Source organism: Malaclemys terrapin, chromosome 1, assembly GCF_027887155.1.
Source record: "Malaclemys terrapin pileata isolate rMalTer1 chromosome 1, rMalTer1.hap1, whole genome shotgun sequence".
Lineage (NCBI taxonomy): Eukaryota > Metazoa > Chordata > Testudines > Emydidae > Malaclemys > Malaclemys terrapin.
The window spans coordinates 321006112-321021745 of NC_071505.1; the positions used below are offsets into that span (position 1 = coordinate 321006112).

At 43.1% G+C, this 15634-nt stretch overlaps 1 protein-coding gene across 3 annotated transcripts in view; it reads left to right on the plus strand.

Annotated features, from left to right (window-relative positions):
- The window catches only part of TRPC6 (transient receptor potential cation channel subfamily C member 6), a 165633-nt gene extending 154173 nt beyond the window's left edge, over positions 1 to 11460 (plus strand). For 2 of the 3 annotated variants that reach the window (XM_054015597.1, XM_054015599.1), the window contains 3 exons: positions 1844 to 1919; positions 5913 to 10246; positions 10954 to 11460. In XM_054015597.1, the coding sequence (XP_053871572.1) occupies positions 1844 to 1919; positions 5913 to 6064 (228 nt within the window). In that variant the 3' untranslated portion in view covers positions 6065 to 10246; positions 10954 to 11460. The remainder of the gene's footprint in view (positions 1 to 1843; positions 1920 to 5912; positions 10247 to 10953) is intronic. The other variant, XM_054015598.1, reaches the window with a different exon arrangement.
- The last annotated feature ends 4174 nt before the right edge of the window (positions 11461 to 15634 follow it).

Below are 15634 nucleotides of genomic sequence, written 5' to 3' on the forward strand. Positions count from 1 at the left end.
AACTACCTGAAAGGGGGTTCCAAAGAGGATGGATCTAGACTGTTCTCAGTGGTACCAGGTGACAGAACAAAGAGTAATGGTCTCAAGTTGCAGTGGGGAAGATTTAAGCTGGATATTAGGAAAAACTTTTTCACTAGGAGGGTGGTGAAGCACTGGAATGGGTTACCTAGGGAGGTGATGGAATCTCCTTCCTTAGAGGTTTTTAAGGTCAGGCTTACAAAGCCCTGGCTGGGATGATTTAGTTGGGGATTGGTCCTGCTTTGAGCAGGGGGTTGGACTAGATGACCTCCTGAGGTCCCTTCCAACCCTGACATTCTATGATTCTATAGTCCCACTAACACAGGTATAAATAGCAGTGTAGTTGGTGAGGCCTGCCTTAGGTGAGTAAAGACATTTCTGAAAGGTGTGGGTATGTATGCATGTATGCTCTCTACTCATGCAAGCTATTTTAGAAATGTAGTGTCCCGCTGCTTCCTGCTGAGGGAGTCTTTTCCTGTGGAGGGGAAAGGCTCCAGCAATGGGGAAAGGGTCTGGCAGTGGGGAGGCAGTGGGGAAAGGATTGGGCATGTCCCTGCTATGGTACCTTTCCATGAGGTGGGGAAAGGCTCCAGTAGTGGGAAAGGCTCCTGCAGGGAGGAAAGGCTCAGCCTTTCTCCGCTGCCTTCCCCCTGCCAGAGCCTTCCACTGACATGTGTAACTCTACATAGCTAAACACAAGTCCACTCAGAGTAGACACAGCTTACTGTTCGCTGTAGCATGTAGCTACACGTTCCACTACACGATGACGCCAGTGGTGTGATGTAGACATAGCCTAGGCATAGCTACATCCCACAAAAGGGTCTAGTAGCAAGTATGGAGATCGACTACTCAGGATCTCTTTCATCTCCGGGACAGGAAGCCTGCTGCTGCTTTCCTTGGAGCAGTGTGGTACCACCCCTGACTGTATGTTGTATCTAATGATACTATCTAGCCCAGAATGTCTTGGCTTTTGCCATGGCCAATCAAGTTATGATGGGCTGATAGCTACTATGATTAAGAAGTTACTCCATTAGGCTGTGTGGCTTTGTATTTGGAATTTTTTGGATGATTAAACGATTATCATAGTGTCACTATGATTATCATAGTGTCATCTACATTGCAAAAGTGATTATGTAATGATGCCGCTGATCCAATCATCTGTGGGGATTGAATCCGGGCTTCTGGATTTAGAACATGAGCCTCTACTTCCTGAGCTAAAACACCAGGTGTGTTTAGGCAACAGCAGACTCATAAACCAGTATACTTGGTCTAGCTACTAGAGGTAGACAAAAGTCACATTGGATTAGGATGGGGCACAGTTACACCACATTAAATGTTAGAACCCAGCGCTTCAGGGAATTTTCTCAGTCTTGAGTTTGGAAGCATTTATAATTTAGTGTAATGTAAAATTATACTGAAACAATACATTTATTGCAAAGTTATTTAATAATTAGCACTGATTAAGGGTCAGGTCCTTAGCTGGTGTAAATCAGCCCCATAGAGTCTGGTTTTGCTGCATCATTTTTTAATTGCAAATAAAATTTAATAATTAATAAGATGTGTCCACTTTTGTCATCTTGCATATATACATATACTGGAAAATTAATTTTCAGATCAATAGTCTAGATGAAAGCAGAGACGGTCATGTTTCTTTTATACATAATAGGCCTTTAATCCTGGCAAATGCCATGGACTGGAGGAGTTAAATGCAACACTAGATATACAGCAGCAAAATGTTGACTGAGCACGTGCTTTGGAATTTCAGAATCAATGCAAACAAGTCCAGCTTTGAAAATTCTAACTCTTTTCTCTTTCCTCGCCCTAGAAGATAATGAAGCGTCTCATTAAAAGATATGTACTGAAAGCTCAGATAGACAAGGAGAGTGATGAAGTCAATGAAGGTGAGTGTAGCATATTGATCACAGTTTCAAAGTTAATCATGGAATCAAAAGAAGCAACTCAACAAAGATTATGTTAACTTGTTGGAAGAGTATTTCCCAAACTTTTTGGAACAATCACATCTCAATCACATCCAATCCTTGGATACATGGCAAAACAAAAATATATCAGAACTAATAGTAAATTATTACCTAATAAAAAGGTATACCATTAATGTGAGAGATATGTTTCTTGGATCTCTGCTTCCCACACCAGAGATTGGCTTCCTGGTTATAACATAGATATGGCAATATCTTTTATTGGACCAACTTCTGTTGGTAAAAGGGACAAGCTTGTGAGCTAGCTCTTCCTCATGTCTAGAGAAGGTAACCAGAATCTGTTAGCTTACTACAAGGTGGGACAGATTAAGTATAAGGGGTTCACATATGTTGTAGGAGACTACTTAAAATGAAGTGGGCAATTAAAGGTTAGAAGGCAGGAGGATGAGTTACAAATTCTTATAATGAGCCATAAAACTAGTGTCTCTGTTACATCCATGGATTTTGCTATCCAACAGAGTTATGAATTTAAGTTTCCAGGCTTGTCTTTTGAAGGTGTTGTCTAAGTTTCCTTTGAGATGAGGACTGAGAAGTCAGCTATTGAGTGATTGTTTTGTGAACAGTCTTCAACCATGGGTGACAGGATATTTTTGTCTTTTATCATTTTTTTCTGTGTTAGTTCATTTGAGAGCATAGTGATTGTCTTGTTTTATTCACATAGTTGTTTTGGGGGCATTTGATGCACTGAATGAGCTAAATGACATGTTGTGATGGGCATGTGTTGGACCCATGGATCTTGAAAGTTGTGTTGTGGGCGTTATTGATTATCATAGCAGTGATTATATGTCCGCAGGTTTGGCATTTGTTGTTCTGGAAGGATCTGGTGCCGTTTTGAGTTGTGGGGAGTTTACTTCTGATGATGAGCTTGGCAAAGTTGAGGGGTTGTTTGAAGGCCAGAAGAGGGGGGTTCACAAAAGATTTCTTTCAAGGCTGAGTCCTAATAAAGTATGGGTTGTAATTGTTTTATGATACCCAATTTTGGTCTAGTGTGGGGTGACAAATCAGGGTGACAACTTGGGGTGTGTGGTCAGTTTTTTGGGGGGGGGAGTTGTATTAAAGCAGGTTGTTCCGGGATATTTGGGTAGTCAGTTCCATGACACTATCTGCTTCTCTGGTGGAGTGTCCTTATTTAGTGAAGGTAGTTTTACATGTGATTAAGTGTTAACCCAGACTTTCTCTTCTGAGCAAATTCTGTGGTATCTGAATGCCTGACCATAAATAACAGATTTCTTGGTGTGTCTGTAGTGGTTGCTGGATCTGGGGGTAAGTGTGTTGCACCATGGGTTTTTTGTACATAGCATTTGTAGGGTTACATTGTTGAAGCTGATTGTGATGTCTAGGGTGTTGATTTTGGCATGGGAGTGTTCAAGAGTGTTCGATGTATGGGTGGTGAAGTTGTGGTGGAAATCTATAAGGGAGTTTAGGTCACCTGTCCAGAAGATGAAAATATTATCAATCTATCTCAGGTATATCATTGGTTTTGTGGTGCATTTTTCCAGAAGTTCTTCCTCAAGGTGGTCCACGAAGAGGTTGGTGTATTGGGGCACCATCCTAGTACCTAGCACAGTTTTTAAAAGTATTTGTTGTTAAATGTAAAGTTGTCGTGTGGTGGGTGGTGATGAAATGGATAGGTTTGATGATGGGTTTGGGCTGGATTTCTGAGCATTGTTCATTATCTTGTAGGTATTTGAGGCAGGCAGCGACGCCATCGTGATGAGGGATATTGGTATATAGGGAGCTGACATCCCTGGTAACAAAGATGGTGTTCTGGGGGAGGTGATTAATACTGTGGAGTTTCAGGAGGGAGTCGGTAGTATCTTGGAGGAAATTGGCCCACTATGTGATGAGTGGTTTGAGGATGGTTTGTATGAGCCCTGATATTGCTTCAGTAAGAGTGTCGCTGCCCACACTGGAAACAACAATGGCTATAACATGTCAAGAGTGTTGCCACTTCTACTAGTAGTTACACATTCCCCAGATCTAGGAATTGTTAAAAATTCTCATGGAGCACCATCATGTTAATTCAGAGATGGTCGTGTGGCCATTTCCCCTGGCATTCTTCATGGTGTGGGTCAGCAATCCCTTATGTGAAAAAGTAATACTGGGAAAGTGTTTAACAGAGTTTAGCTTCTTTTAATGTGATTTAATATATCCAGACAGCTCTTTACATACACTAGCAAGTGTGGTCTGCAGACCACCACACAGAAGAGCTGCCCTCCCTCTCTCATCCTTCGCCATAGATATGCACTGGCTCTGCCTTTCTGTGTGGAATATTGCCCCTGAATGCCTGGTACCCTGGCCAATTGCATATCTGGCTTATTTGCTCACTAAACCCTGCTCTGTTTCCTTTTCTTTCTGACTCTATCTTCTGCCTTCCAGACAGGCAGCTGGGAAGTTAAAGTAGAGCTGTGCCTCTGTACTGAAGTGCTTTCCCTGTGGTTCAGCAGGTGATGCAGATTAAGGCTATGGCTACACTACACCTTAAATCGACATAAGTTATGTCACTCAGGGGTGTGAATAAGCCACCGCCCCCTGAGCGACATAACTTATGTCAACTTGAGTGCCGGTGTGGACAGCACTATGTTGGCAGGTGAGCTTCTCCCGCTGACATAGCTACCGCCACTCGTGGGGCCTGGAGCAAGTAAGCTGAGAAGAGAGCTCTCTCCCGTCAGCTTAGAGCGGCTACACGAGAGAGCTTATAGCAGCACAGCTGCATTGGTTCAGCTGCGCCGCTGTAAACTCTCTTATTTAGCCACAGCCATAGTGAAGTGCAGAAGCTCAGCAGTATTCTAGCTCTTCGAGTGCCTGTGCCTGTTTGCCAATGATCAAAACCATGGAAGTAAATATTAGCTTGTCACCGGTTCAGGTGAATCCCAGAGGGGAGGTGGAAAAGGCTGGTTATCACTGTGTCTTTTGGGGACCTACATTGCGACCCCTGCAGGCTTGTTACCCACAGTTTCTAAACTACTGAAATATTAATAGAATTCCAGTGTATTATTTTAGTTCTGAACCAGGCTTGTCAGTCTTTAGGAAGAAAACACCTATCTTCTAATAAATGGTGTTCATTTTCTTATTCGCCAGCCTGGTTCGAAACTGCTCTTAAACAAGCCTGTTTTCTGATACGATGACACTAGTAGATTATTCACGAACGTGCCTTTGTGGGATTGGTTTCAGTAGCGTTAAATCAAGCATGTTACATCAGCAGTTGTGTGCGTTACTTGATGTGTCTCCTTTAAGAAAAAATATTTATTCCAAATTGAGTTAAAATCTGAAGACTGGGCCACCCTTTCCAGCAATAGTACAACCCTTCCCAAGGAATTGCCTCTGGAGAGAGAAAAACTCCATAGGCTTTCCTCATGGAGGTGCCCCCAATCATTCTGTGGGTTTGCTGCTGTTCTACCCACAAATTGAGCGGAATCGAGGGAATGTGTGGGAGGAAATGGGCTTCAGATGCCTCTGTGATCCCTGAGACCGCTCCCTGGCAACTGGCTTTGGCATTTCTAGCACCAATCTACCATGCTCCTTGGCCACTGCTACCTTTAGAGCATTCATTTAAGAGTGATTCCTCTACATGGAGGATAGTATTCATATACATGGAGCAGACTCTTTCTTTGGGGTTATGATGTGCCCCCTACAACTCCCTTACTCCTCATCCCAGACTCCCTTACTCCCAGTCACGTCTCCTCGTGTGGATCCTGACCCCAAAGAGAGCCCCCTCTAAAGACTCAGGAAGAGGCACAGGGCCATGGAGGCAGTGATATTAGACACCTACCTTTCTGGTTGGGCAGAGGAAATCCATGCACGGGATGGTCTGGCACTAAGTTACAGTTATCATCATAACCTTGGTTACACTCTCTTTTTCTTTTGCTTCATAACTTTTAATTTTATCTCTCCTAGGTGAACTGAAGGAAATTAAACAGGACATCTCAAGTCTCCGTTATGAACTTCTTGAGGAAAAATCTCAGAACACAGAAGACCTGGCAGAACTCATTAGAAAACTTGGGGAGAAACTTTTGATTGAGCCCAGAGAGGAAGAAAGGAAGAGTTAACCTAAACATTTAAACAATGAACCAAAAATTCAACAATTCACTTCAAGCCATATTTATCCTCCCTTAATTTTTCAAACTAAGTTCACATTTTTAGAACAGATCAAGAAATAAAATTATTCCAGGTCTTTAATGAAAAACTGCAGTTGGCTAGCCCCTTGCATCTGTGATTGACAAAAAATGTCATTTGAGAAAAGATATTTATTTATTTTACCCCTTTCCAGAGGAAAAAAAAATCTTAGATTACTCAATGTGCAATTTCCTTCTTTCCAAATATATCAGCTAAGGCTTGAGTAGACCACGTATTAATGATTAAAACTGATAGCTCTGTAAATCTAAATTCCTCATATCTTAACCTCTTATTATATTTTCTATAGCCTTTCTATATTCCTTTCCTAAATATACATAAGTATAATTGAATGAAATGGAAGAGAAGAAGGCATATAAGGCCTGGTCTAAAAACACCCCAAATCAAAATCCATTTATTTTTCAAAAGAAAATGTTCCCAAGTAGGGGGAAAAAAGCCTTCCTGCTCAATTTGCAAATAAAATTCAAAGCCATGGAAGTAATTAATTTTGAATATATTTCCTTGTGGAGGTTTGTTGTGACATCATGTGAGCTGCCTCCTTACCACTCATCCCACTATGTTTTCAACAAACCAATACTGAGCTATCCTTCCAGGAAGCTGGATTCCAGTGGGAGTTCCTGCATTGAGAAAAAAACACCTTTCACAAAGTTTTATTGAAAAGCTATTGTTGAGGTCCGAAGCAAAGCCCGCAATCCAAATCCGCCTGAACCTTGGAGAAGTTCTGATCCGTTTCCAGCTTCTGAGCTTCCCCAATTTCTATAATGTCTTGAACCACACCAGCAGCTCTGAACACCCCCAAATTTTAGAGGAGTTTGCATCTGGATCGTTTTGTTAGTTGACATTTCCATCTAGGAAGGACCAAACCAAACTCTAAATGCTAACCTCTCTGAGTTCTTGGAAGCTTTTGCATCTGGATATGAACATCTTCAAAGTTTAAATAATTTGTTTAAATAACGGGGTTTTATCTGGGCCCATTTCTAGTAAAAAGAAAATCATAGTTTGACAGTAATAGCTTTTGAATAAACTTTGTGGAGCATGTTTTTTTTGTACAAAGTATCAGAATCTAAACATCTCCATCTCTTCCTTTTATACTGAAGGTTTAAGAAAAAGTCATTGCCCAGGAAATTTGTTACAGATTATGGTTTTTAGTGTCTAACTGAGTGAGCTGAAAGATAATTTTGTTGGTCAAATCATAATTATTTTGGAAGGGGGATAAACTATAAGTACATGTTGGGGGTGGGGCTTCTGTCTTTTCTGGAGTGTAATCCAAGTTATTATTAAGGTAGCATTTGTAGAGTACATCCACTTTGATCCAGAGAAGTTCTGTGATTCTGTGAAACTTCTTAGCCTTACCAGCTCAGCTAGTAATGAAGAGTGTGGGACAAACTATGTACTGCAGGTCTCAGACTCAATGAACTCAGGGTTTAGAAACTTTAAAGGGCCTCTCTCAGGGAGGAGAAGGAAAAAGAGTTTTTCAGAGGTGCCAGAACAGTGTCATTATAATTATGCATGAAACCACAGTGGCTAAGGTGGGGAAAACTATGGCACCCACAATGGCCACCCTTAACCTTAATCACTTGCCTTAGATAATTAAAAACCATGATCTCTTTATCTGCTGTATTCCCTATTGTGAGGATAGGGAGTACTGCAAACACTGAGATGCCCTTATCTATTTGTCTCAGGCTTTATGGCCTACTTTTTACATTGACCAGTGAACCTAAAGCAGTTTTTGACTCCCTTTGGAAGTCAATGGGAGTTAGACACTTAGCTCCTTTATGCCCTTTTGAAAGTCCCAGCCCATATAGTTAGGCCAAAATTAGACTTTGATTTTGTGTGTCCAACTCAAAGCACTTTGGGCCTGATTTTCAGAGATGTTTAGTGCTTCCCACTCCAGTGGGAGCACAAAGTGGTCAGCCCCTCTGAAATCAGGCCTAATTTGTCCAGAGTAGGTCCCCCAAAATTAACAAACTCTTTTGAAAATGTGGCTGCTAGAATCTTTAGATAACAATTGCAACAGAATTATCCTTTTAATATTAGAAACTTCTTGATGACGTTCATTCTAATTTACAATTTGGATCCATAACATATAAGGTTAAATCATGGTTAAACCTTGAAACTGCATAAACCTAATATGAGGAAAATGTTTACTAAATAGATAACAAGGAAAAAAAACAGGTACTATTGAAGTGAATATTTTTATTGCAGAGGTTAAATGAACACTGTAAATATGTTTAAGCCCACATTTTGACTTTCCTTAAAACTGAAGGATCATAATGTACATACTGTATTTCATGAAGATATGCATATGGACTTTTTTTATGCAATGAAGATATTTTTATGTGGTTATTACAAACGGAAGAATTTGTTAAATATATTGAAGCAGTCCAATGCCAAATGTAGTATGACAGACAATATAGTCATTCAAATGAACACCATACCAAATACATTATGAGATAAATTAAAATGTACCAGACTCAAAATATCTGTGTGACATGTTGTCTGAACATGTTGATCACTTTGGCTACTTTTGCTTTACAGACAATGATAATACAAATATGGCTGGAGGCTATAATTCACTAGCAAACAATCACCCATTGTTACCCTGAAAACAGAATGTAAATTTCTCCCAAAGTTTTTCCTCAAAATAGCCTACCTGTTATAACCCATCTTTTCTCCTCAGGTATGGGTCTCCAGGGTAGCTAAGGAATATCTTAGAGTACACTGATGTAGCCTTCCGATAAATGATTGACACAAGCAGTATTCTTTCCAAAACAAAGCACCCTTCATTGGTGTAAACACAAATCCCTAACACAACACAACCCCTTATTGGTGCTATAAAACACAAATCCCTCATAACAAGCTAGAGAGCATCCCAAAACACATTGCCTTATAGTTTGGAGTGGTACTAAGTGGCTGTGCCCCACTTCAGTATGAAATTGAGTGCATTGGAAACAGCGTTGTGATGTGGTATGCCCTCTGCAGAGCTCTGACAAGGAAATATTAGCAAAAGTAAGTAAAGCAACTGCCAATCAAGCCTATGAGCAGAATATGTAAGGAGAGAATGTAAGAACCAGTGGCTGTCTCATCAGTTTGTTCGCTTTGCCCATGTGGTCTGTCTATTTAGTCCAGTGAGAGGGAGAAGACCAAGAATAAGAGAAACCAGAGGGAGAACATCTAAGAACAGTTAAACTCAGCTTTCATTGACAAAACAGTGGAGGTGTACATACTACAATGCTCTTCCCACTGACAAAACTTGACTGCTTTGCCGACAAAACAAAATCACCTTGACGAGAGGCATAGAGGTTTTTGCAACAAAGTTAGATTGACAAAGTGTCAGTGTAGAACTGCACTTGGTTATGTCACCATAAATGGCCTCCAAGAGGTGTCCCACAATGCCCATCCTGATCGCTCTGGTCAGCAGTTCGAACTCCGCTGTCCTGCACCCAGGTACACAAGCATCTGCCCCGCCCCCTTTAAAAGACCAGGAATTTTTGAATTCCACTTCCTAGTTACTCGGCATGGAGAGCTCACATCGCATCTTCACAGCTGACCATGGCAGCCTCATGCAGCAAATGTTCTCCTGCTTGGAGTACACCACCGTTGTTGGATCTGCTGGGTCTGTGGGGAGAGAGGCTGTATAGTCCCAGCACCACTCCAGCCATAGGCACTTTGATACCTACAGTCAGATTTCTTGTGGCATGTTGGATAAGGGCTATGAGCGGGACATGAATCAGTGCCATGCGAAGATAAAGGAGCTGAGTAGGCATACCAGAAGGCAAGGGAGTCAAACCATTGCTCAGGTGCTGCACTGAAGACCTACTGCTTCTGTAAGGAGCTGGATGCCATTCTCGGTGGTGACCCCACCTCCATCACCAAAAACCCCATGAATACTTTGGGAGGGCTGGAGACAGCGGCCAGCAGACTTGACCCTGAGGATGAAGTGGTGGATGAGGAAGTGGAGTTGGAGGATAAGATGGGACAGGCAACAGGGTCGTCTGAAACGGTGGCAAGCCAGGACCTCTTCTCGACCCCAGAGGGGTCAAGCTAGTCCAATCACTCTGTCAGTGGTGCACGTGATGCAAGAGAGGGGAGCTCTAGTAAGTGCTCATTTTGATTTGATACTGCTTGGTTACATGAGGTGGAGCTGTCCTTTGCTTTGCTATATGCTAGAAGTGGGTTGAGGGATAGAAATGTACAAGACTAGCTGTGTTTGCATTGGTTTCACATTCCCTCTGATGCAGCTATGCAGTGGGGGCTCTGTGGAACAGTTTGTTAATGCACACCAAGATTTAACAAGAATCCTCCAGAGAGATCGCTAGGAAACTTTCCTGGAGGTACTCACCAATCTTCTGCCAAAGGTTCTTTGGCAGAGCTGCTTTGTTCTTTCCCCCATTGTGGGAAACTTTCTGCACACGAATTGGCAATCACTTGTGCAGGGACGAAACTGGCACGTAGGCAAGCAGCATAGGGACCAGGTCTGAAGATGCACGAATGCAGGAGATGCACCCTTGCATCCTTGCTTACCCTCAGGAGTGAGATAATGGCTTCAATGACCCTGTGGAAAATGGTGGCAGAATTTACAATATTGTCCCTCATCATTTGAAGTGATCCCCTTAAAAAAACACCAAGACCCTTTGCCCCATTTTGAGCACACACACATACCCCAGCCAAACTCACCATATTTAGTGACTATGCCGAGCTGTGTGCTTGCCAAGGAACAGTGAGAAAAAGGTGTATTTTACTATTATGATTCGATTCTGTGAGTGCACTAACAATCACGCTTCTGTTTCTTGTGCTTCTGCAGGTGTGGCTTTCAGGGGGAGCCCCTACACACCAGCAGAGCACCTCAATCAGACAAGGAAGCTACTGAGGAGGAGCAAGGAGGACACGTTTCGGGATGTGTTCCAATCCTCTGATGCCATAGAACAAGAACACAGGGCATGCAGAAAGAGACAGTTAATGAAAATTTAAAAGGCTATAGGCATGAGAGGAAGCAGGGCCAGGAACTAATTTCAGTAGGCCAGGAGTGGATGATAAAAGTGATCGAGGAGCAAACAGAGATGCTGAAGTCCCTAATTGTGCTGCAGGCAGAACATGTGTGCTCATCCCCTCGTAGCCCATACAGAACTGCTTTACATGCCCTTCCCAAACTCCTTTCACACATTCCTTGCATCTTCCCAGCCAGTCGTAGTACTCCATTCAGTCCACTCCTTCGGACCTCTTTGCAAATGATAGCTGGAGTTCCACACAGCTATGAGAGCCTCCATTGGGGGAGTGGCCTTCTCAGTGTTATGTCCCTTTCAACAATGCATTTTCTTTGTGGTGTTTGTTGCTATTTAATAAACAGATACGCTCTGAAAGATAATCAATCTTTATTTGTCTCCTACGCATGGCGGTTGCTGCTGGAATTAATACACAGTAGCAATTGGCACATTTGCAAACTACAAATCACGGTCAGGAAGCAATCATCAAAATTTTCATGCAATGCAGCAAGTTAACAAAGCATGGCAGAATGCTTTCCAGAAAGACACATTACTGGTGCTCATTGTAAATATGGTACCTCAAAGCCTCCCTGATTCGAACACCCCCATGTTGTGGCCTTCTAATAGCCCTGGTATCTGGCTGCTCAAAATCAGCCAACTGGTGATCCACTGCCGTGCTCCACCCTGGGGAAACTTTTCACCCTTAGCCTCACAAATATTATGCTGTGCACAGCAAGCTGCTATGACCATGGGAATATTTTCCTCATTTAGGTCTAATCTGACATAAAGGCAGCACCAGCATGCTTTTAATCTGCCAAACAAATATTCAACACTCATTCTGCACCTGCTAAGCCTATTGTTGAAGTGCTCCATGCTGCATCCAGGTTTCCCATGTAAGACTTCATGATCCATAGGAGTAAGGGGTAGAGTGGATCTCACAGGATCACTATGGGTATTTCAACATCCCCCATTGGAATATTCTGGTCTGGAAAGAAAGTCCCTGCTTGCAGTTTTCTGTATAGGCCAGTGTTCCTGAAGATGCATGCATCATGCACCTTCCCTGACTACCCCACATTGATGTCAGTGAAATGACCCCAGTAATACACAAGCATCTGCAATAACTTAGAGACATGCCCCTTTCTATTGATGTATTGTTGCAAGATGGTCTGGGGATAAAATTGGAATATGCATGTATCTATTGCCCTGCCACATTAGGGAATCTCATTGCCACAAAGCCATCCACTATGTCACACACATTGCCAAGAGTCACAGTCGTTTGTAGCAGAATGCGATTAATGGCCCTACACACTTGCGTTACCGCAGCCCCAATGGTTGACTTCCCAACTCCAATCTGATTTGCGACCGACTAGTAGCAGTCTGGAATCACTAGCTTCCACACAGTGATCGCCACAGCTTCTCCACCAAGAAAGCAGTGCTCATTTTGGTGTCCCCGCCCCGCAGTGCTGGGGCAAGATCTGCACACAGTTTCAGGAAGGTGGCTTTACACTTCTGAAGGTTCTGCAGTCATTGCTTCTCATCCCAGACCTGCATAACAATGTGATACCACCACTCAGTGCTTATTTCCCAAGCCCAATAACGATGGTCTACTGTGTGCAGTTGCTCCGTGAATGCCTAAAATAATCTGGTGTTGTTTCTTTCCATAGCACACAGCAGGGCAGGCACCATGGATTCCTCTTTAGATTTGAAGCTCATGATATACTAAATGATCAGCCGCATTGTGTTCATAACACTGACCACAACAGTAGAGAGCTGTGCAGGATTCAATCTTTCAGACAGAGATGACAGGTGCACAGTAAACAGGGGCTGTTGAAAAATGGCATGAAAGATAGTCGAAAGAGCATGGACTGAAGAGACAGAAAAAACTGCATAATGGGACATTGAGCATGCACCCATGATGCACTGCAATCCATTCCACCTTCCCACAACTCCTAGCTGCAGAAGGTGATGAGTTGCACAGTGGGATAGCTACGAACAGCGGATTGCTCTTGCTGTCGACCCTAGAGCACCAACTGTGGATGCATCCTGCCGACAAAAAGAGCATTATGTGAACATGCACAAGCGATGTAATTATAGTAGCTCATGATCATCAGCGTAACTTGAGTCAACTTAACTCTGTAGTGTAGACACAGCCTAAGAGCAGCAAACAAATCTTCAATATTAGGCAGTGGCTACTGGTTTTCACATAAAGTTGGTTCAGCCTGCCACCTTGTGTTTCTAAGTGAACGTCTTTTCTTTGCTTTTTTATTATTTGCTTACTTTTTCTTATTGTTCAGGCTGTGGGTGCATTGTACACTCGGGGGATAGAAGCTCCTCAGCACCACTGTTCTATTTGGACCCAGCAGAGACAAAGAGAGACACAAGGGGAGTTGATTTCAACACAGCTATCTGCTGTGGTGACTTTATTGTTCTGGAAACAAATATGAACAAATGGAATTGAAGCTCTGCTCTGAGCACAAAGTGGCCAACCATATAAAGGGGCAGGACATCACAGTTAGGTCACTCACCTGGGATATGGGAGAACTGTTCTCAGACTGGCCTCATTTGGAACAGGGACTTGAACTTGGGTCCCCTCTCTCCCACGAGTACCCTAATCACCAGGATTTGGGGTATTTTGGGGTGGAGCTCTCAATCTCTCCGGTTGAAGCTGTTCCACTTTGTACAAATAATTACATAAAGAGATGGATTCTGTATCCCAGTGGTTAGAGCGCTCACCTGGGATATGAGACTCAAGTTCTTTCTCCAAATCAGGCAGAGAACAATTTGAAAACAGATGCGTGCCCTAACCACTTGGCTATTGGCTGCTAAGAGAGGGGTCTGTCTTTTGTTTTTCATGAGAAAGAGCTGACCTGGCTTAGGCACCTAACTCCAGGGAGGATTCACGTCCATGATCCCTGAGCAAAGCCTAACAACCTTTGAAAGATAAGGCTAAGGCCTTGTCCCTTTTCTCAGGAGTTCTGACTTGGCTAACTTGGATAGCTCCCATCTCAGAGTGCTGGCTTCTGTGAATCCCATTCTTAGGTGCATACCTCTCCCCCATGCATTGTATAGGGAGCCTGGATGCCTGACTCAGAGCAGTGAATTCTACTGGGTAGCAGGGCATCTATTAGTTAGGAGTTGCTACACTCAGTGTGGCAACTCCTAAATCCCTTTGTGGCTCTAGCCCCACACAACAGAACACCTGCCCAAAATACAGTGCAGCAGTGCAGGCCAGCCCAAACCCTTTTGTTGGGGGTCCTAGAGGGGACAGCATTATGATTTAGCACATCTCCCATGGAGGCTCCCCAAGAACATTTGTTCTGGAGTCCCAGCCAGCATTAAAAACTACTCTTCTGGCAGAACTGCTGTATGTAGAGAGCAGTGAAAATCCACTTCAGCTGCCGCTCTCCCAAGGGTGAAAGAGGGAGAAAATTACTCTCCTTGAACCCAAGGAGAGTTTATGTAGTCAGTAGTTCATGGTTGGTGAACCAGGATCTTGAATGTAAAAAAGTATTAATTGGCGCTACCAATTGGCATACTGAATTTTAGCTCACCGCAGCTTAAAATATCTTCAATATTAAGCACTCCCAATCATCATTTACAGTATACAGGGAGATCCCAGCAGAACTTTAACTAGAGCAGCTGTATCATATAATTTCACTAAGTGCACATTCTTGCACCTTTATGTATTGTCCCAGCTGACAGTTTAGCTAAATGAAATTTTGCATTTACATCTCACAGATTTCCCTGAAGCTTAAAATTTGTAGCTGGATGTTGTAATTAAGACATCATAGACCATATGATGTGCCAGCATGCTGATACACAACACAAGAGAAATCTTCTGTATGTGTAAAATTGCTCATTTTCCATTTTAATATTTAATGTATTTTTAATTCACTAGAAAATACCCAATTGAATAATATTTCTTGCTCATAAATGGTCCTGCTTAATTTTTAACTGGGCCTGTGGAAAATATAACTGACAAATTAGAAAGTTTTTCATCTGGAAAAACACTTCCACTGAAGGAGATCAGACCCAAAAGGCAGCTAATGTGAGGCTAAGGCATGGATTACACTTAAAAAGCCAAGCCAAGTTGATCAGGGGTGTGAAAAAAAAATAGGCAGCAGGTTTAAAACAAACAAAAGGAAGTATTTCTTCACACAACACACAGCCAACCTGTGGAACTCTTTGCCAGAGGATGTTGTGAAGGCCAAGACTATAACAGGGTTCAAAAAAGAACTAGATAAGTTCATAGAGGATAGGTCCACAAATGGCTATTAGCCAGGATGGGCAGCAACGGTGTCCCTAGCCCAGGGGTGGGCAAACTTCGGCCTGCGGGATGGATCCGGCCCCTCAGGGCTTTGGATCCCACCTGCGGGATTGCCACCCCTGTGGCGCCGCGGGCCCTGCGCCGCTCTAGGAAGCGGCTGGCGCCACATCCCTGTGACCCCTGGTGGGGGGGGTGGGCAGAGTGCTCCGTGTGCTGCCCTTGCCTGTGGGTACCTC